The sequence below is a fragment of the Trematomus bernacchii genome, unplaced genomic scaffold, assembly GCF_902827165.1.
Source record: "Trematomus bernacchii unplaced genomic scaffold, fTreBer1.1, whole genome shotgun sequence".
NCBI classification, from domain to species: Eukaryota; Metazoa; Chordata; class Actinopteri; order Perciformes; family Nototheniidae; genus Trematomus; species Trematomus bernacchii.
Window position 1 is genome coordinate 25633160 of NW_022987720.1, and position 21772 is coordinate 25654931.

The 21772-nt window shown below is 41.9% G+C and overlaps 1 protein-coding gene across 1 annotated transcript in view; it reads left to right on the plus strand.

Annotated features, from left to right (window-relative positions):
- Window positions 1-14196, plus strand: part of grin2aa (glutamate receptor, ionotropic, N-methyl D-aspartate 2A, a) — a 157029-nt gene extending 142833 nt beyond the window's left edge. The window contains exons 11-15 of the mRNA XM_034142383.1: window positions 1531-1691; window positions 5197-5286; window positions 6343-6440; window positions 9624-9862; window positions 11950-14196. Coding sequence (XP_033998274.1) covers window positions 1531-1691; window positions 5197-5286; window positions 6343-6440; window positions 9624-9862; window positions 11950-13908 — 2547 coding nt within the window. The 3' untranslated portion in view covers window positions 13909-14196. The remainder of the gene's footprint in view (window positions 1-1530; window positions 1692-5196; window positions 5287-6342; window positions 6441-9623; window positions 9863-11949) is intronic.
- Window positions 14197-21772: the final 7576 nt, after the last annotated feature.

The following is a 21772-nucleotide window of genomic DNA, read 5'->3' on the forward strand; positions in this document are numbered from 1 at the left end:
ATGTTAAATATTGGATATGGTCTCTTGTAAATTTAGTAGAAATATTAAATAAAGAGCTTACTGTATGTAGATAGGCAAAGAGGTGCCTAAATAGAAAGGGTAACTTAAGATACATTTGTAGAGCAGGGTAACGATTTCAAGAGTGAAATATATAGGTATAATTAATCCTAATGTATAATTGGAAAATGGCCGAGGGGAGAATAATTGTAATTTAAGTTTACATAAATTAAGTGGTAAGCCTCCAATCCAGGTAAGAGATACTGCTGCTTTGTTTCTAAATGTAATATAAGAGCATGCACAGGTTGTTCTATAAAATGCAAAATCTTAATACAGTAATCCCAGAGGTACATTTTAAAGAATAAGACAATTACGTTTTAGTTAGGGCTTTTTACACTGCAATCTACAACTGAAGAATGAAACATTAGAATTCCCAGTATTTAACCAGGGAAATGAAGAGTCAATTTAGGTCGAGTCACTTTTATTTATGTAGCCTGATGTCACAAATCACAAATGTGCCCTATGGGGCCTTTGCAATCAGTAGAGCAATCTGTCTTTTGCAGATAAAAGAAAAATCCCCAGACAAAAGCCTGGGATAAAAATAGAAGAAACCTCATGAAGAGCAACTGAGGAGGAATCCCTCTCCCACAGCAGACAGACGTGTGAGAGATTGTGTCTCCTTTGAACAAAATGATACCTAAAAGGACATATATGGAGAAACTCGATCAGACTAGGGACAGATAGAAGCCCTGCGGTCTCAAAGAGTCCTGATTGGAGTATAAGGTTTAAGGGGATCAAACAGGTAAGAAAAAAACATGCCCAAAAGAATTGTGTAAGTTATCAGAAGCAACTTAAAGTCTGGTCTAACATGGATAGGGATCAAGCGAGGTATTTTGCGTAGGTGGAAGAAAGCAATTTGTTGATATCTTTATTGTGCAGATAGGATATGGATAAAAGTTTAAAAAGTGTTCTGCCTTTCAAGTCTGCATTTATACCACCATGAACATTGTATACAAGAAACAGTCTGCATAATAGCTTCATTTGAAATTCAGATTCAGCTTGTGGCTACCTCACCATGGTAACTAAATATATGTCCATTTTAAACAGCGATAACATGAAAATGGCAACAGTTTTTACAATACTTTTGAATTAGAGCAATACATTGATTTGTGTCACAGTAAGGACTTTGATACAATAGGTGACATTTTAACTTTTCTTACTGAAAACCAACATTTACTACAAAATAAGGTCCTTTCCAAATGTGACTAATGCAATTTTTGTATTACATTAGTACTTATTTTGGGGAGAATTAAATATATCTAATCAAGACAATCAAGGGAAAGTCCATCTCTTCAATCTGACGAATAAGGTACCAATTGGTAAAACCTACCCTTTTTGTGCTTGCGTCCTACTTATTGACAGATAAAACAGAAAAAAGCACAAACACACATATTTTTGGAAACGATTCTGTCCCTCCTTCGCGCCATGTTTATCCTCTCTTCTTGCTTCTTCTCCATCTTTCCTCCAACACAGTTTCAGAACCCGTATGCATACTCGCCTCCGTTCCGCTTCGGGACGGTTCCAAACGGATCAACAGAGAGAAACATCAGGAAAAACTACCCCGCTATGCACCAGTACATGACAAAATATCATCAAACTGGAGTCGTGGACGCACTTGTCACCCTCAAAACGGGGTAAGGGAACACTATTTGTGCATGATTACGAGTTAGAGATTCCCTTTACTGATCCGTGATCAAATACTTGTTCAGTAATGCAAAAAAAATGCACCTGTCAACCTCTAAAAGAAACACTCAGTTGTTGGGCTCCTACAAATAGATGTGTGTGTAATTGCATGTCTGTGAGTGTGCTTTCTGTCATGTGTTCCAGTGTGTGTGTGTGTGTGTGACAGCTCCTCTGAGACAGGGGATAAATGGGTTTCCTCATTGGGAACAGCAGGAGCTATTTTTAGTACCGGTCTCTACAATAGGACCGGTGGTGGGGGTGCAATGGAAGTATATTGACGACAAACATTTTGAGAGAGCACAGAACAAATTTGAGCGCTACTCAGTCTGCAAGTAAACCTTTGAAAGCGCAAAGGGACGGATCTGTAAAAGCAGAATTAGATTTGCCGACGCAGAAGGGCAGCGTTGGAGCGTGACAAATGGTTCGGCTATTCAATAGAGGAATTGTATATAATCTTTCTTGAAAAAACATACCCTACTAGTGTGAATAGCACACTATGGGTATCAGTCTGGTTGCCAGAATGTATAGTGCAAACCAAATGCTCTTTAAAATGGATTTTGTAGTCTAAACGATAAGGGATATATGCATTAAATAGTCAAATAACATGTTGTCCCTAAGCATATATGGCCCTCTGTTGGTCTTTATAAAGGAGGGATTTTATTTTTAACTCTCAAATCTTGAAGTTCTGCTCTTACAAATCTTCGCCTGTGCTCTCTCAAATGTCGCCTTGCAGACTGAATAGCGCTCAGAATTTTCTTTATGTTCTCTTAGATCTTTTGTTGTCAATATGCTTCCATATTATGTGTGTGTAAGAGAGGGAGGAAGGCTTATCACCACAGTTAGAGTGAAAGATTAGAACCATTAGGGTTGAATGGATGAGGTGAAAAGGGAAAAGTAGAGCTCAAGGCAGGAGGAGCAGAGGCAGAGGGTTGACACTCATTGCACAATCACATGGGAATAAGAGGAAAGGGGCGGGGTAGGGGGCCAAGGGCAGGAGACCTGATTGGAGGAAATGGAGGAAGTGTGAAGGGCAGGCGTAAAGAGCAAAGAGACAAGAGGAGAAGAAGGTGGTAATGGGATGGAAAAGGAAGGGCAAGAGAAAGAGGAAATTGAGGGTAAGAGTGGAAAGGGGAATGGGACGAGAGATAGAGGAAGGGGACATGGAAGGACGGGGGGGGGGACATTAAGGAATGGAGAGAAAAACATGTTGGCAGTAGAGGACATAAGGTTGATCGGGTGATATGACAAGATGTTATAACTGATTGGTTAATGGCTACAGGGTTTGATCCAATCAGAGTTCACCATTTGAAGGACAGGCTGCCTCGTGAAAAAAAAAAAAAAGGGAAAATAAGAATGTGATCCATGATTTTTATGCAGGTGTGTATCTCGAGCTTACTCTCTCTCATCCATTAGTCATAAGTAAACTGAATGTAAACACCTAGGTTAAACCACTGCTGCATGTATAATGCCCTCGCCTGTGTTGTTGCATTAACATACAGCACCGAGGTAAATACAAATAAGCAAAACCCCGGTTTACTAATAAGACATGCACGCAAGCTTAGAAGTAACGCTCGTGTGTATCCGCACCCACGGCTAGCTGCAGGTGTGTGTATCCAGTAATACCCTCATTGATAATTCTATTCTGCGGTATTAGCAGATGAGCAACACGGCGGCGTTCAGCTGTTTGAGGCTCGATGGCTGGATTAGCTGTGATCACACATAATGCTGACAGGCTTTACATGCCAAATCTGTTGCAACCACAAGACGCAAAACTATGCACCGAGGAGTTGAATTGATTACGGGACTTAAATTACCCGCAGTACCAGCAAGGTTTCGAATTTGTAAAGGTCAATTAAGGATAAAATGTTGATTAATATTGATGCGTTCATATCCACATTATGCCAGTGTCCTAGCACACAAAAGCAACAGGAGAAACACACCCTCTTCATTCATTTTCAATGAGAACACTGTCTGCACAGCGGGATCCCAATGCAGGGTTTTTTGGGAACACAATGACTGTAGGATATCATGGCACTGCACAAAGTCTCACATGCAAATATGGATACAGAGGAGCAGAGGATTTACTGCTGTTGTGCTAACTTTCAGTGTTTTCAGAGATTCAACACGAAGGCTCTCTGCATCTCCTGGGCCTTCAACCTGAACTGTTTGTGTTTCCTTTCCTCTCAGGCGGACCCCTTGAGTTCTTATGACACAGTGCTGCTGTCAGTCTAAATGTTTTAACTGAAACATCATTTTTGATACATAAAATAGCCTTTCTGTTCTGCGGTGGAATACAGATTTGTACACATTAAGCACCATTGAATTCAACTAAAACTTTGATTTTATACAGAAACTTTCTAGCAAAAGGTCATACCATGAAACATTTAGAATTTCCAATTCAATGTGTATTAGGCTCTCTGAAGAAGTTCTGCTAAAATGTTTTCTTCAGGGTCAAGATGGAGTTCATGTTATTTACTGCACTGCAGTGTCCCTGTAGTGGTGAAAAACATGATTAACAGTCACACTAAATGCCGTGTTTGAGATTAAATTCAGAGGTATAAATAAAAAGTGGCAAAAGAAACTACATTTCATCCATCCGAAAAAAAGGTGTGACATATTGTGATGGCTAAATCCCTCTCCAAGCCATTAGAGCTGCAGTATGTCTGGCTGCTGGCAAGCACACAAGTGAGCAGCCACAATCACACTGATACGCAAGTGGACACGCACACACACACACAGACGGACACACGCGGCTGGTTTCCTACATGTTTGGACACACAGCCTGCGTGTGGATGGAGCCAGTGCTGGGTTAAGCTAATTACACAGCTGAAGTATCGGCTGTGAGCCTCCGTTAGAGGGCTGGATCTGACATTCAGTAAATGCCAGCCAGTCACTGCACTATTAGCAAGGCTCTCTGTGCGTATATGTATGTATGTGTGTGTGTGTGTTTGTGTGTCCGATCCAACACGGAGAGAGTGAAAGAGCAGCGGTTAGTAATGGCATCAGTTACACGGAAAATGTCAGTCTGGAATCTTGGCATTTCTACGTTCTACTTCGCAACCTTCCCTATTATGTGTGCGTGTGTGTGTGTAGACGGAGGCAGAAAGTGAGATTGTGTCTATCAAAAGTTTGTTTAGGTCGGCCATGTGCCTCCAAGGTCCTATCATCAGCGAAGCGTGCTGTATTGAACCGCAGCCCCTCCCCGCTGTGTCCTCTGTGTGTTTGGTTACGCTTGGATTACACTCCTATTGTAGATGATTTAACACCTTCGAATTGATCCACAAACAACACGTTCTGAAATATAAGCTGCCTCTCCTGCTCTCTGTCTCCTCCTGTGCACTTTTCCGTCACTCTTTAAACAAAAAAAAACGTGAAACCCCTCATGCATCTTTATCCCTTCCCTCTGTCTGTTTTCTTCTGTCTCTTTCCTCGGGTCTTTTTTCTCCTCCTTTGCAGGAAACTGGACGCCTTCATCTACGATGCTGCGGTGTTGAACTACGCGGCCGGCAGAGATGAGGGATGTAAGCTGGTGACCATTGGCAGCGGGTAACCAAAGCTTTAATTCTTTTCAAAAGACACTTTTAAGTGTGGATTGTCTTCACTTCATCGTCTGATCCTGCCATTCTTTGGTCCAATCCATTGCGTCAACTTGCGTTAAGGGTTTGTTTTATATTTGTAACGCAAACGTTCTGTGCTTTCAAACGTATAAATGTAAAAGTTCGACTTTTTTTTGGAAATAAATAGCTTTCTTGCTGAGAGTTAGATGAGAAGAATGACCACCCTCATGTCTGTACAGTAAGTATGAAGCGACCACCAGCAGCTGGCTAACTTAGCTTAGCACAAAGAGTGAAAACAGAGGGAAACAGCTAGCCTGCCTCTGTTCAAAGGTAACAACATGTGTTTACCAGCTCCTCTAAAGGTCACTGAAACACACGTTATATCTTGTTCGTTCAATCAGAACAAAACAAAACAGAAAAGTGTATTACAGATGGCTATTTACCAAACTATGCCAAAGTCTGGACCTATTGGCGGGAAACCAACACAATCAACCGGTCAAAAATCTTCAGGTGCCAGATTGCACATGCATTCGACAAAAACGTACATCAATTAAATATGTTTAAATTAGATTTTTTAATGGATAGGTACATCATTATTTTTTTGAAGTGTGTCTCAGAACAACACTCTCATGCCCATATTTACATTGTAAGTATGATTGGTCTTTGTCAATTGTTTCTCCTCTCCGTACTGGCTGCAAAGAGATCCGCTTTTAAAGCAATTAAACACTAAAAGTTGCATTAAGAAGGGACCTTTTCAAGGCCAGTGCGGAGCGGAGGGGTAATTAAAGCGGCCAAAAGTGTTCCAATGTACATATGGGGCTGCATTGTTATGAGATAGAACTTAAAAAATGCAAATCTACCCTTTGAGAGCTTGTCTTTGGGCACAAAAACCTGTCATTTTGATTGTTCATCTGCGACCTAAATGTCCACTTCACGACATTTATATGTGTTAGGTACACCGTCTAGAGGAAAATTAAGAAGATTTGTTTGAAGGTGAAGATGTTTTCTGTTTGTGTGTGTGTTCATTGGCTGTGCTTGTGTTCAGGTACATCTTTGCTACCACTGGTTACGGCATTGCTCTACAGAAAGGTTCCTACTGGAAACGACAGGTGGATCTGGCTATCCTGGCCATCATCGGAGACGGTGAGAAACACACTCACCCGGCGTTCTCATACTCAAATTCAAAGTGCAAGACACTGTCCACGAAGGCAAAAGGTTACATTGTTCTTTGCCAGAATCATGCGCTGATACACACACACACACACACGACTCCATTGCCTTGTCTGCTGACAGCACAAAGGGAAAGCAGTGAAGTATAAATAGTCCTTTGATGTTATTCTGGACACAAAAGGCTGCTCCAAACAGAGGGCAGAGTGTGTAAGTTATTCTAATATATTCTTCTCTGCAGCACCAGATCTGCATGTGTGTGTGTGTGTGTGTGTGTGTGTAAGCATTGCTCTATCCGAATCACCACATTCTTTATTACAGTAGCTTCAGAAGTTCTTACATAAACAATTTCCAACTGCCGCAAAACAGAGAGTGAAACAGCTCGAGCTTTTAGTGACAGATTCATTTACATTTTACATCGAAAGCATTTTGCTGATGCGAGCGTTCACAGCCACTCACATTAAGTGCACTGAAGTTGATTAAATGAACATTGGTGTCACAATAATCCTCTCCAACCAAATCTTATCAGGGCTCCGGAGCACACAGGCCGCGCTCCATCATATTCAATGGCTGGATCATTTCTGAAAAACATCTGGTTCAGTGTTTTTGTTACACTTGTTGCTCTTCTCATTTAATGCAAATACACACAAAGGGTGTTTTATAAATCTGCATTGTGTTTGCAGTTAATAACTACAGCCTTGTTTAAAGAGGCTCTCTAATCCTTTGTGGGGTTGTCCCTGTCCTGTGGTGTTATATAGGTTTTAGTGCATGTAAATGGTCTGTAAAGGATAAAATCCCCCGGAGAGGAGGTTTCTCTCCCACACACTCCATTGGACTCCTTAGTGACATCACCACGTAACACGCACACTTATATTTGGTAGTACGACAACACATTGCACCTGATAGGCTAAAGGGCGGGACATCTCTAAGCAGTTGACCAATCAAAACAGAGCCGGTCAGCTAGCCAATCAGAGCAGACTGGACTCTGGTTTCAGACAGAGGGTGAAAAGAGGTGCTGCAGCACAGGCAGTATGAGCAAAATAAAGAGCTTTTTGAACATTAAAGCATGGAGACATGTCACAGTAGAGACAGAAAATACAAATATGAACCGGCGAATCAAATCAAATCAAATCAGGTTTTATTTATATAGCACATTTTAAAAACGTTTTTTGGTCGAGCCAAAGTGCTGTACATGCAAATAATAAATAACACATTACTGCAATCGCAAACAGAAGACAATAAATTACGACAGCAAATATAAAAATCCAACACAGGGAAATGTGAAATGAATGAGCAGAATGTGTCCTCTCCAAAAGTAATAAAGAGAAAGTGAGCATTATGGCCAGAGAGAGGTCAAAGAGAGGATCAGCAAAGGAGTATGGTTCGAGAGGAAGACGAGGACTTGACTTTGTGTCAGGTAGAGAGGAAGAGAGATGGTAAGGGGGGAGAGGGGGGAGGGCAGGTCCTTGATAGATGACAGTGACTCTGTGTCTTGGCAGATGCTACTTGATCAGATAGAGAGACACAGATTGGGTGGAGAGCATATGGCTTTTCACAGACAGAGCGAAGATGGGTACAGAGAAGGGTGGAGGAAGGTGAAGAACAAACAAACTGAGAGAGAGAGAGAACATTGGAAACACATGGCACTCGCAGGTCATATTTATCCTGAATGGAAACTGTTTTCTCATGCAGTGCCAGTTTAGCAATACTATGGAAAAGTCCCAAATTGGTGTTCTCACTACTTTTTAATCTTAGTTTCCGAAAGCACAATCCTGATGAAATGTACATTTTTCGTAAAAAGCAGCAATAGTCCACATTTAGTTTCAACAGTGTTGCAAGATTGTAATCTGTCAGACTTTAATATCAGTCAGTCAGGGTCTGGACTTATTGTGCTCCATTATTTATGAAGTAGAGTGCAGATAAGCATTCTGAAGAAACTTGAAATAAGTGAGTGTCCTGAACTGGAATGGATTTCGTGTTTGAGGCTCATAATTATTTAAATGAGAAGACAGAAGGTTTTGTAACAGGACTCAAACATCTTACATAAATACAAAAAACATTCTGAGTCTTAAATGCTTCAAGCTAAAACATTTTCACATGCCTCAAAATGGTGGGTGTAGTCTTGTGTTGCAACTGACTGGTCTCCAGACTATTGCTTGAGTAGTCTGATGGCTTAAAAGAGAACACAATTTTAATTTCAGCAATACATTCTCCCGCAGTTACATCAAGTGCAAGCAAGTCATAACTCCCCAAAGCTTTTCCCTTATAGACGATAGAAAATGACCTTATAATGTTTGTATCTTCTTATCTGTTGCTGCCAATTCTAAGCACCTCCTAATGTCATATTAGACAAACGATGTACCGAAGATACAGCTATTCATTTGTTTAAAAATAGGATACAAATTCTCGTCAATTCTCTGAAAGGTTTAATGGTGTGTTAGTGAGTCTGCCCCCTCAAGACATCTCGCTGAACATCACCATGATATTTGTCTTTCCCCACTAGCAGCCTTAGTTATCCAGCCCTGAATGACACAGATTGGATTAGCCACGCGCCAAATGTCACGGAGGAAGCCAAAGAGGGAGAAGGGGGGGGGGGGGGAAGTGAACACCGGGTGAGGGATGAAAAAAGATAAGGTCTTTCTACCTTTCTTTCTTTTATAAACACTAAAGAAACAATCTCTTTGTCCTATCAGGCAACATGAAGGCGACCTGAAGCCCAGTGGCAGACATTTCTTTTTAACAACAACCCCTGAAGAAAAAAAGACATTTATCGACACTGACACTTTTAAAGCTAAATTGACCCAAATGGAGACGTGTTTTTTTACAAAAATACATCAAACAGATCCTTTTTGTGTTCAAAAACCACTTAAATACAAATTGAAAACGACCAAACTTCCCTTATTCCTTTTAGTTGATGCTAATTATGTCTCTCTTTTCAGATGATATCACCATTTACAATCCAATAATTTAACCCCAAAAAGAAAATATAAAATCCAAGAAGATTTTGCAACAGCCTATAAAGGAACTCCAGTAGAAATTCTTAATGTGTCTCATTCAGGGTTATTTCCATCACAAACAATCATAGTGTGAGTCTTTTAGGAACACAGATGATCCATTCAGTGAAGGATTTGAGTCTTTCTCTTTCCTCTTGCTTTCCAGGTGAAATGGAGGAGCTGGAAGCCCAGTGGCTGACAGGAATTTGCCACAATGAGAAGAACGAGGTGATGTCCAGTCAGCTAGATGTGGACAACATGGCCGGGGTCTTCTACATGCTGGCCACCGCCATGGGACTCTCCATCATCACCTTCGTCTCTGAGCACCTCTTCTACTGGAGGCTGAGATACTGCTTCACTGGAGTCTGCACCAGCACGCCCGGCCTTCTTTTCGCCATCAGTAGGGTAAGGACCCTTTGTCTTTTACAGGAGGTTTTTTGTGTGCATGTGAAGGCATGTTCTACAAGCAATTTTAAGATGTTTTGCGGGTGTTGGGAATGTGTCTTGTTTAATAAAAGCAGGACACACTATGAACAACAGTCTTATCAATCGAATCAAATCAAAATGTATTATAGCCCCAAATCACAAGAAATGCCTCAAAGGGCTATACAAAGGAAACATAGCAAAGACAAAAAGAAAATACAAATGTCAAAGCATAAAAACATTATACATCAACATAAGTATTGGGAGGGTGTGGCTCAGTGGGTTAGTGCACTGATCCTCGAATCAGATGATAGCAAGTTCGAGTCCCACTGCAGTCAGCATTTCGTTGTGTCTGTATGTATGTAAGTCGCTTTGGATAAAAGCGTCTAACAAGTGACATGTAATGTATTGCCATGTGATAAAAGCATGTGACTGAAGTGATGGTAATGTTGAACGTAACCTAGGTGATGGAAATTAGTTTACAAGGAAGACAGATCCGAAGAGATGGGTTTTGAGTTTGCTTTTATGGCCTTAGAGATACACCACCGAGACAGCCCACTTAATGTATGCACGTGTGAGTAATATTTGGGTGTGTGGTGGTCTGACTAGGTTAACAGTAGTCATGTTTAAGGCTATATGGTTCAACAATGCACTTCAAATATTCTGGGCGTTAAAGCTGCTCTATTTGGTTCAGACAGGCCTATCTTAGTTGTATTTTCTTCAAAGAGAGAGCCTGAAAACACAAACCCACATGCAGAGAAAGAGAGCTATACAGCTAAACCAGAAAAGTGAGGAGAAATAAGAGCGGAGGAGGGAGGGCTGCACAACGGAGGATGCAGACGGGAGGGGGGAATCACGAGGCAGCCCTGAATAAAGACAAAAATAGATCCTAATTGCAGCATGTTTTTGGGTGAAATCACGGCAACCCACACTAAATCAATCTATTCTCTCTCATTCTGCTGAAAGGTCAGCATTCTCCCTCGTTGTGTGTGAGAACAGAGAACATGGACGTGCATCCCTAAAAGCACTGCAGTGTCTGTGCACTGCTTTTTGAGGCAGAGCGTGACTCTGTTTTCAAAGTTAACAAAGGGGGGTGGTTAGGAGACCAAAAACTTTTAGAGAAGATAAACGCAGGTGCCTGAAAGAGAAATGACTTTAAAGCCGTCCTCAAGAGTGATTTAGGGCAGAATACATCCTTAATGGCGTATCTTGTGATGATATGCTCCACAAAATGTGTGCTGAACCACAAAGCACTTTCAATTTGTTAACGTTATAAACACATTTTAAGGATGTATTTCTGAACTAAAAAACAGACTTTGTACGATGAGCCGTAAAAAGAGTGTGACATTACTGTGTGTTTGATTGGCTGTTAGTCCATAGACAAAGACTGGCTTTAAAAACCTCCCTCACAGTCATAGTGAAGGCAATTTCCTCCTGTTAATTGTTGTTTCCTGTCAAAAAAGGCTCAGGTTGAAAAGTTACGAGTTCTTTTTCTCGAACAGTAGCTGCAGCTAGACTTGTCTTTTTGCATTGTATCATATTTTCTCTATCAGTATATATTCTTTTCAAAAGTGTGGTCCTTTATTTAAAAACATTGTGTGTGTGTTTTGTTTCATTGGTGTGTTAATGATTCATTTGAAATCCTTTCTAAGAAAACCCTGGATTATGGTTGTTGTTTTTAACGCATCATCCTCTTATATCAATCATTCACGGTTGTTTAAAAGATTTCCTATCTTCAACAAAACAGATTTCCATCTTTATTGCTAGGCACGGTTTGATGTCTTTATAAACTGAACGGCACAGCGTGTGTCAGACAGAATGAAAGAAAGACTCATTTAATACGCTTTCCCATTTGTGTATGGCTTCATGGTTCAATATACTATGATTAACTGAGTCACCGATACAAAACAACGTATAGACCACAAGTATGTTTGGTACACATCTAATCATTATTCTGTTTGTTTCCTTCCATGTCTATCAAACCATCAAACCTTTCTTCCATGTATCCCTTATTTGGTCCCCCCCCTCCCTCATCCATTCCACTTGTTCAACCATGTGTCGTCATGCAGGGAATCTGGAGTTGCATCCATGGCGTCCACATTGACATGAAGAAAAAGTCAGATTTGGACTTTAGCCCCCAGGACAAAATGCTAAAGCTAATAAAATCAGCCAAACAGATGACCAACATGTCTAACCTGGCCGGCTCCCACATGAACTCACCCAAACGTGAGTTCATGCACTCAGCCGGCCCGATGATCATGGACATGATGGCGGAGAAGGGCAACTTCATCTACGCCGACAACCGTAGCTATGCTCCCAAAGATATGATCTACGGGGACACCGGTGACCTGCAGTCTTACCTTGCTAACCGGCACAAAGACCACCTTAACAACTACATCTTCCAGGGAGGCCAGCATCCTTTGACCCTGAATGATGCTAACCCCAACTCAGTAGAGGTGGCGGTCAACGCTGACTCAGTCCAGACCAACGCCAAGCCTCCCCGAACACTGTGGAAGAAATCGGTGGACACGCTTCGTTCGGCGCCACCTGGACCCCCTCCGATGCCCGACATGCTGATGCCAGACCCACGAATGTCAATGAAGACACAGCGCTACCTCCCTGAGGAGGCAGCCCACTCTGACATCTCCGACTGTTCCAGCAGGGCGGCCTCGTACAAGGACCCAGAAAACAACAAGCACCTGAAGCCCAAGGACAACTTAAAAAAAAGATCGGTGCCATCGAAATACCCAAGGGACTGCAGTGAGGTAGAGCTGTCCTACTTAAAAACTAAGCCAGTCACCGCTGGACCCAACCAACCCGGCAGAGTAGTAGGAGGAGAGAAAGTTTATACCATCGACTCAGAGCGAGAGATGAGCCTGCATACAGACCCCATGCACTACCGTGAGAGCCGCGGCCTCGCTGCCGACGATTTGGATTACCCCGAGATTTACTCCGACCACAGCGACAACTATAGGAAGTGTGAGCAGCCCATCATTCATCTAAACTCCTCCCCTTTGCATCACGGCGACTCAGATCTTCTCCCAGATCCAACTTACTCTAAACACTACAACCTGAAAGAGAAAAACATGTCCCCACATGAATCCATTGAGCGCTACAAACAGACACACTGCCGGTCTTGCTTGTCCAAAGTGTCCTCTAGCTACCCCCCAACAGGGTCATACACCCCTGCTATTCCTGCTGCAACTTCTGCCACACGCTCACCATACAATCGGTGTGAAGCATGCCTCCACACAGCAAACCTGTATGACATTAGCGAGGACCAGCTCCTTGCCGACCCCTTGGTCAGTCCCACCATGCACCACCAACAGCAGCAGGAGCCGGACGAAATGTTTGGTCTGTATTGGCCGCAGACGGATGGGCCACATGTTCAAAAGAGAAACCGCTTGAGGCTGAGTCGTCAGCACTCCTTCGACAACATCATGCTAGAAAAGCCCAAGGATGTGGACCTGGGTCGACCGGCGCGCAGCGTCAGCCTGAAGGAGAAGGATCGCTTCCTGGAGTCTGCATCTGACTCGCACTATGCCAACCTCTTCGGCATGCGTCCCTACTCCGGCAGATTGTTTGGCACCGGGTCCAAATCGATGATGTTTAACCACAACCTCGAGGAGGGCAAGAGGAGCCAGTCCCTGTACCCGGCCCATGGCTCGGACAACCCTTTCCTCAGCCACTCGCTGAGGGACGACACCAGCAGCAGACTGGTCCATGGGCGTAGCTCCTCAGATATTTACAAACAGCTGGCAGTGGCCTCACCTGCAGCGGTCCTCGGAGCGCCCCCCATCAAAACACGCAACGATGCGAACAATCTCCGCTCTTCTGTTAAATCTACCACTTCATACTGCTCACGGGACGGGCGGATAGCCAATGACATGTACAATAAAGAGCATGTGATGCCTTACTCAGCCTCTAAGACTAGTGCATACCCGGCCCCACGTGGTGTCCTAAACTCAGCCCAGTTCAGCAATAGGCGGGTGTATAAAAAAATCCCCAGTCTGGAGTCAGATGTTTAGTTGACTTAAGAAATAATGTGTTCTCTCCTCCTTACTGCTCTCTGGGTTTGTATTATAATTTATCAACTATGTTATCCACAAAGGGATGCCATAGCCACACTACGTTTTTCTTCTTCTCTTCAACATTGTAATCCAAAAGAACTTGTGCCCACTTGGGTATGGCGGTACTTCTACTACTACTACTCTCTTTGCAGATGATATCACCATTTTTGTCCATTCTCTGCCATGTACCAATGAGTTGGCTGCATGGTCAGCACGCTGCCACAAGGTATCCTGGTGTAAATGTGAGTGGAATCATTACCCTGTAGGTTTTTTAAAGGCTAAGGAAATGGCTTATGGCTTGGGACATAGAAGGACTCCTACAGGCGTTGTTGGGAAAGAGGTATTTGATTTGTGATAGAAGTTTGTAAGTTAGTGGTAAGGAGCATGGGGGAATGTGAGGGGAATTAGAGGGCGAGAGAGAGGAGATAACCTCTCTTTCAACCACTCCCCCCCCCCCCCTGTTTCCTTTCCACCTCCACTGTCAAGCTTGCAGCTCTCTAGTTGAGGAGAAGAGGCCTGACAGAGAGACCAGATGGGCACGTTTGATGTCACGGCCAGACATGGAGGCGTCCCAGGAGGGCTGAGGCGTCACAGTAAGCTAGTCCAACGGTCTGCTGCTTGTTACTCTGACAAATATGGCTACCGAGACACCTGGCAGTGCAAGAGGAGAGAAAGGGAGAATGGAGATTAGCTAAATGGCGCAGAGCGGAGCCTCCAGTAGTCGTTGCCAGAGGGTTGTCGGTGTTCTTGGTCAGAATTTGGTTTAAATGTTAGGCTAATGCTAAAGGGATATGATAGTTATGAGAAGCTGGGAGAAATGTAGGTGCTATCAATGCATAATGTTTACAGACTGACGGATAAAAAGACAAAATCACTGATAGAAAAGGACACACAAGCAGGGAAACCTGAGGCATCTGATGGGCATTTCATTTATGGCTCTGCACATAGAAAAATAATTGCAAAGTATTGCTTTTTTATTCTATTAAACTATAAGATTTATTAGGGATTCTGGCATCCGGATCCCCCTATGTAGGATTTTAGTGTTTGCTTATTTGGTAGCACAATAGCCATTAGTTTTAAAACCTCTCTCCCACGTATGCTTTTGAAAAAGCATAGCTTTCTGAAAAATACCATCAAGAGTAGTAGATTATTTTGCATGTGTTGATTTATTTCTGTGTCGGAGAAGATAAAATACACACAAGTACACTCTCAGACACATATTTTACATGTTTTTGGAAAAAGGGACTGTGTCTTGCCAAATATGGTGGATGGATACTTGTACAATCGAAAACCTTTTATCCTTGACCTTTGTGCTTAGTAAATCAGTGTAAATCAGTGTCATCCTGTTGCAAAAGAGCAAGGAAATGGTGGAAGGGAAGAGAGCAAAGAGGATAGAAAACAAGGGAGAAAAGGATTAAATGACAACCGTGTCCACCACCACCTTGTCTGAGTTCGGGGGGGGGGGTGGGCGCTGATGTGTTTTTGTCTTTCGACCTCCCTGCAACTGAGAAACAGGGTATTGTATAAAAAAAAGACTGACGATTCCTTCCTTCTTTCCTCCTTCCTTCTTCCCTTCCCGGTGACACATCACTAGAGTGTTGGATAACTATAGAAGAACACTTTTCTTTCTTTTTTTCTTAAAATTGAACATTGGTTGGTTGATACAGCAATAGCAGAGCTATACGGTATCCAACCAACACAGTCTAACTGGGGTTATTGATCATCAGCTACGTTTGATCCGCAGTCAACCAGGGTTCTTGAGGATCTGAAGACTACTTGAGATGGATCCCTTGTTTACCTTTATAGCGTTGGTTGGGTTCAATGTGGGATGGGTTGGGCGGGCCAAGATGGTGAGGGATGGATCCGAGTAAGCTCCACTGTTATGAGCTCATCCATCATGTTTCCATGTTAGTGTGGAGTAAGTTGTGTGTGTGCATGGCATAACTCGGGTAAGCTTGAAGTCTTAACCAGAACATTTGGTTCCTAACCTGATTGTTTAAGCATTTGTTTGTTAGTTCTTTGGTTTTGTTTTGATAATACTTAGCAGAAAAGACTTGCACATGCACATTCTTCCATGTACACGCGTGCCCACGACACTTTTTTTTTTATAGCATTACAAAACTGTACAAATTGTACAGGCAGAAAATACAAAAAAAACAAACATGTAACCATCTTAAACTGATTTGCTGGATCGATTGGATTCACAAAGCCAAATTGTATCAAATAAAATACCTCAGGATGATTCTGTGCGTTTTGGGGGAGCTTCAACCGTAGCAACAGAACAGGATGCAGATTTTTTGTAGAAAAACAATTTATAAAGAAAAAAAACGAAAAACAACAAGGTGATTTATAGCGGCCGCAAAGCAGAATCAAACGTTTCTCCTTTTGATGTTTACCAGTCCTAGGTCTTCCAGTTCGGTCTATTTGCCCGAACTCATGCAACCCAAGTAAAGAGAGAAGAAGGAGGGATGGCAGTGGGGGGGGAGGGGCTTATATGGCTTTGCTCGGTCAACGTAGGGTGTGTTCCACTCCTGAGCGCCCTTAACAAAATGGAGGATGAGCAGCCAAATTCTGAAAAGCTACCCTTATATGGAAAACTCAAAAAGGAATCTCTTTTTTTCTCCATGGTTTTTAATGGCAGTCAACTGCATTCGCCACTGTGTTTCAATTGAAGCTCCATCTTTAACAACCACGGTCATATCGCCCTTTTTTGTACTCTTGGAATTACAGTGAACCTCTCCTTGCCTCCCAATCAGCTTCCCTAATGTTGACTGACGAGCAACATTTCTCTTTTTTTGCATCTTATCTGCATATTTATTATTATTATTATTATTATTATTATCATATTTATCTCCACATGCTGCTTGAGTGAGCTGAAGTGAACAATATGCACATGGAAAAAATATCAAACGGCACCCTGCGTTTTATGAACTCATGATGATTTGTTCTATTTGTTCTACTTTTACAGAACTGTCATGTAAACTGATGCTGTTTTATGTTCAAAATAACACACACACACACACACACACACACACACACACACACACACACACACACACACACACACACACACACACACACACACACACACACACACTCAGACACACCCTTGTGATGACAACCCTGCTCTTTTTAATGACAAAAATGTATTTTAATTACATTTAATGATAAATAATGAGGTGATGGCATGCAACCCCAGATGTAACAATTTTAATGTTTTATGTTTCTTTTTTTTGTTTGTTATTTTTGTTATGATGTTATGATCACTAATGCGTTGTAACCAGGTGTGAGTATATACATATTTGAGAGAAAAAAATGATCTATGTTTAACACGATGAAGATGCGGCTGCTGTTTTGGAGGAGAAGGCGAGGACCTGACCCTAAGCAACTTCCTCATTGGCTCACGGGTCGTTATCAGGCCGCGTTTTTTCTTGCCCAATGGGGTCAGGGGTCAGGGGCTTGGTTCGGTATGGCGGGACTTCCTTGCTCTTCCTCCAATGGCAGGTGAGAATTACTGAATCACCAGCTCTGCTTCTCTCTTCCCTCTCCTTCATGTGTAGTCAGGACTTCAACTGTAAAGAAGATAAAAGAAAAAAAGCAACCCTCTACTTTGAGTCTGCTATCCCTCCAAAGATACGAGACCTCTTTTCTTTATGGTTTGCTGTAAGAATAGAGCTTTTTTTTTTAAACTAATACTTCCTCAAAGACTTTTAAGGAACTATTTTGAATATATTTAGAAATGACACCTGTATACATCGCTTGTAAATTCATACTGGAATACATCATCATGGAGAATTATAAATTATAAAGAGTAAAAACAAATATTTTTTGTGTGAATTTCACAGGAGCTCTTCTGTACAGTGGCACTGTTTCTCTATCTTTCTCTCTTTCTATCTCTCTCTCTCTCTATCCCTCTCTCTGTAGAGCGACTAGAATAAAACTTCACCATTCACAAGGTTTGCTGTCCTGTCAACATTTGCAGATTTACACACCGGGCTCTGTGTCTGCCTCATATGAAAGTCATTGCTTTGATGCTGACGGATTGTTTTACAGATGATGAGAAAAGTGCTGGCCTATTTTTCATTGACTCCATTTATTTGTTTGCAGCATAATATATTGCTTCTACCTTCAGTACACATCAATACTCATTCAGTATTAAATATGTTTTTTTTATCATGAGGCTCATAAACTTTAAAGAACGCCTAGGGCTTAAATATCATTACGACCTGTTTCTATGCCCAGACCTAAGTGCACCAGTTTGTAACTTACTGTTTAAAAACTCTATTGCAAATTATTTGTTATGCATTTTCTTCAAACCAATATGTGTACGTACAGTATAATCTACCTTCCTGGTAAGAATTAATGTCATCAAATACTTGAAAGCTAGAGTAACCATAATTTTACAAATTAAGCAAATGTTTAATTACAGTATATAAACTAAAGTACGTTTGTGTTCATTTCCCACTTTACAGATTAAGGTTAAAGATGATTGTGTATTTTTTTTATACAAAATAACTCTTGTGACAGTTCTCAGTTGGACACGTTGCCCACCCACCTACCAACTACATGGGTGTAAATAGTGTTCTGCAGAATGATACAATAATATATTGTATATTTCCTTGCTATACTCAAATGTTAATGTGAAAAGAGGTGCTGCAGCACAGGCAGTATGAGAGAAATAAAGCGCTTTTTGAACATTAAAGCATGTACATATGACACAGTGTAGGAACAAAATACAATGAACCCTGATTTGAGCATATTAGTCCCCTTTAACAGACCCTTTATCTTTGTCGATGGTTCGTCTTCAATCCGTCAAGCCGCAGGTCAAGAATGCATTTTGGATGTGTGATCATGGAGTCGCTTTAAAAGCTTCATCAGAAGTTTTCAAATATCATTTACACCGAGATGATGATACATTTGTTGGGTGTTTTTTTAAGTTATATTGGAGCGAGCGGAACGTGTTCTCGGATACCAGAATTGTACATCGTGAAAAACAAAAAAACTACAACACGCGTGTAAGTGATGCCAGAGCGGCCTCTGTGCTGTGACCGCTCAGTGACCTTTCACACCATTGAGTGTGTGTGTGTGTGTGTGTGTGTGTGTGTGTGTGTGTGTGTGTGTGTGTGTGTGTGTGTGTGTGTGTGTGTGTGTGTGTGTGTGTGTGTGTGTGTGTGTGTGTGTGTGTGTGTGTGTGTGTGTGTGTGTGTGTGTGTGTGTGTGTGTGTGTGTGTGTGTGTGTGTGTGTGTGTGTGTGTGTGTGTGTGTGTGTGTGTGTGTGTGTGTGTGTGTGTGTGTGTGTGTGTGTGTGCGCGCGCAGAGCATCAAGAGGCCATTTGGACTAAAGCTACATCTCCCATCTGCTACATTCCCTTTTTCATGTCCTCATGCCTCACACCGCTACCTCTCCCTCCTATACATCCATTATATTCTGTATGTATTCATCCAAACATATTTCTGCTCTTTTCATCTAAACCCCGATTTTTCCTATTTTGCTTTTACTTTCTCTTAAATAAATAACAAGCATTAAAAAAACGTTTCTGCTTCTTGGTGAATCCCAAATGGAAAATAAAAATGTTGTACTTTTCCTTCATGCTACAGGGTCAATTAGCACAATCTGTATTGTTGTACATTTTCAGTTTGTAATCAATTGCTGATGTTGACTGTTAGCGATGTGAATCACACACACATTGGGACTGGTATTGGACTGCTTTATGTCTCTGAAGAATCCTCCAGATGCTCTCTTCGCTGCAAATGATGGTGCTGCTTATATTTGTGTTATCTTGAAGATCCCCACACTCATGACTAAATTGGTGCAGTAGGAACAAAAACAGACCAAAAAGATGTTCTTGCGTCTGTCTGCAGACCACTAGGAAAAATGAAAGTCTCTAGACAGTATTATTAAATGATTGCATTGGTGAAATGTGAAGAGCCATTGTTTCTTCAGGGTTAATATTTCATAACATGTATTGATTTTTGTAAAGGCCCCTAAGACAGAAGGTTGTCTCTTTAGGTTTATTTTCCCAAAAAAGTCAGAAGCAGAAGAGCTCCCGGCATGCTCTCTCAGAAAATGACTAAACAACATGACACATAGATGCTCTCGTGGAATATCCCCCTTCAGCTATTGGCTTTGTGTTCAAAATACTAAGAAGACAACTTATGAAGAGACGTCTATTATGTTAAAACAAGTTGACGTACTGAGATTTTCAACATTCTAATTTTGGCCCAAGACAGAATTCCACATCCGGCTCAGGGGCGGGTTTTAGTGTGAGTGGCAGTTTTTGTTACATTATGTGATTGCTGAGGAGCCAGAATGGCCACATTTCAGCTTGGTCTTCATCCCATCTAATCACTTCAAACCAATCAATCTCCCCTCAGCCTTCATTTCGGCCTTAATATCCTTGTGAGACAGAGGAGGGGGACATCTAGGGGCTTACTCATCATCATTTTCCGCTGATGTTCCAGTTCAAACACAGCCACCGTGTAAGGGTGTGGACACCTCTCCTTGTTCCATGGTGGTTGGAAGGTGTGTCTTTGTGTGAGAGACATCCTAAAAGAGATAGCCAGAGGCACGGAGGAGGGGCTATAATTGAATTGGGGGTGTCATTCATCAGATCACGCAGAGTCAACAACAGTGTGGTTTAAACAGAGTGGTGCAGAGGATCGTGTGTGTGTGTGTGTGTGTGTGTGTGTGTGTGTGTGTGTGTGTGTGTGTGTGTGTGTGTGTGTGTGTGTGTGTGTGTGTGTGTGTGTGTGTGTGTGTGTGTGTGTGTGTGTGTGTGTGTGTGTGTGTGTGTGTGTGTGTGTGTGTGTGTGTGTGTGTGTGTGTGTGTGTGTGTGTGTGTGTGTGTGTGTGTGTGTGTGTGTGTGTGTCAGCCAGCTCAACAAAAAGGCTGTGGCAGGTCATTCTTCTAAAAGCGCAGCGGCAGATGAAAGAAAGAGAAGAGGCAGAAAAGAGCGCTCGTTTATTTTGTCATTTTCCATTCTCCCCTTTGATCGTCAGAAAATCACCTCCCATTTGATTCTGGGAGACAAACAATTGCAGCACTTCCGTGTGTGTGTGTGTGTGTGTGTGTGTTCCGCCTAGTGTATTTGCCCATAGATTTTTCTATCAAAAGAGGTTTTGTGCTTATCTACCTTGTGGGAATCTTTAAACCTATCTTGCCTCTTCAAACACACACACACCAAATCAACTCATAATTATTCTAAACTACTTAACGGAGCCTCGGGAGGAAGAAATAGGTCTGAATATAAGGAGGTAAAAGGATCAAAGTACTTTGGTTTAGCTCACTATATAAAGGGTCTTCTCACACAAAAGACCCCCGTCTTGAGAAGAGCCTTTGAAGGCTGAATCACACTTCTTTTAAGAATAGGTTATTACTGGTTAGGTCATCACGTGTTATGAAATCACGTTTCTTTCAAGATGGACGTTCAACTTTCTGAAACATTGCAAAATAGTGGATGCAGTAAATAATAAATGGACATTCATTTGTTGCAAGATAGTAAAACTAAATGTTGTGAGGGTGTTTTTAGCTTGAACTAAATGTTATTTCAAGTCTTAACAAAATGCTCACATCCATATCAAAAAATGTATTACTTGTTAGCTTCCAATGACAGAACTCTTCATAGGTTAAAAAACACAGTCGTGTTGGACATGCATACGACATGGCCATGTCGTATGCATGTCCAACACGTCTCCCAAAAAAGACCCTGAACTCCCAACCAAAGAAAGGTCAGCGAGCCCAAGGCAGGCAAAAGAAACGTTTTTAGGACAGTATCAAGACCATTCTGGAGAAACTCCACGTTACATCAAGCATCTGGAAGA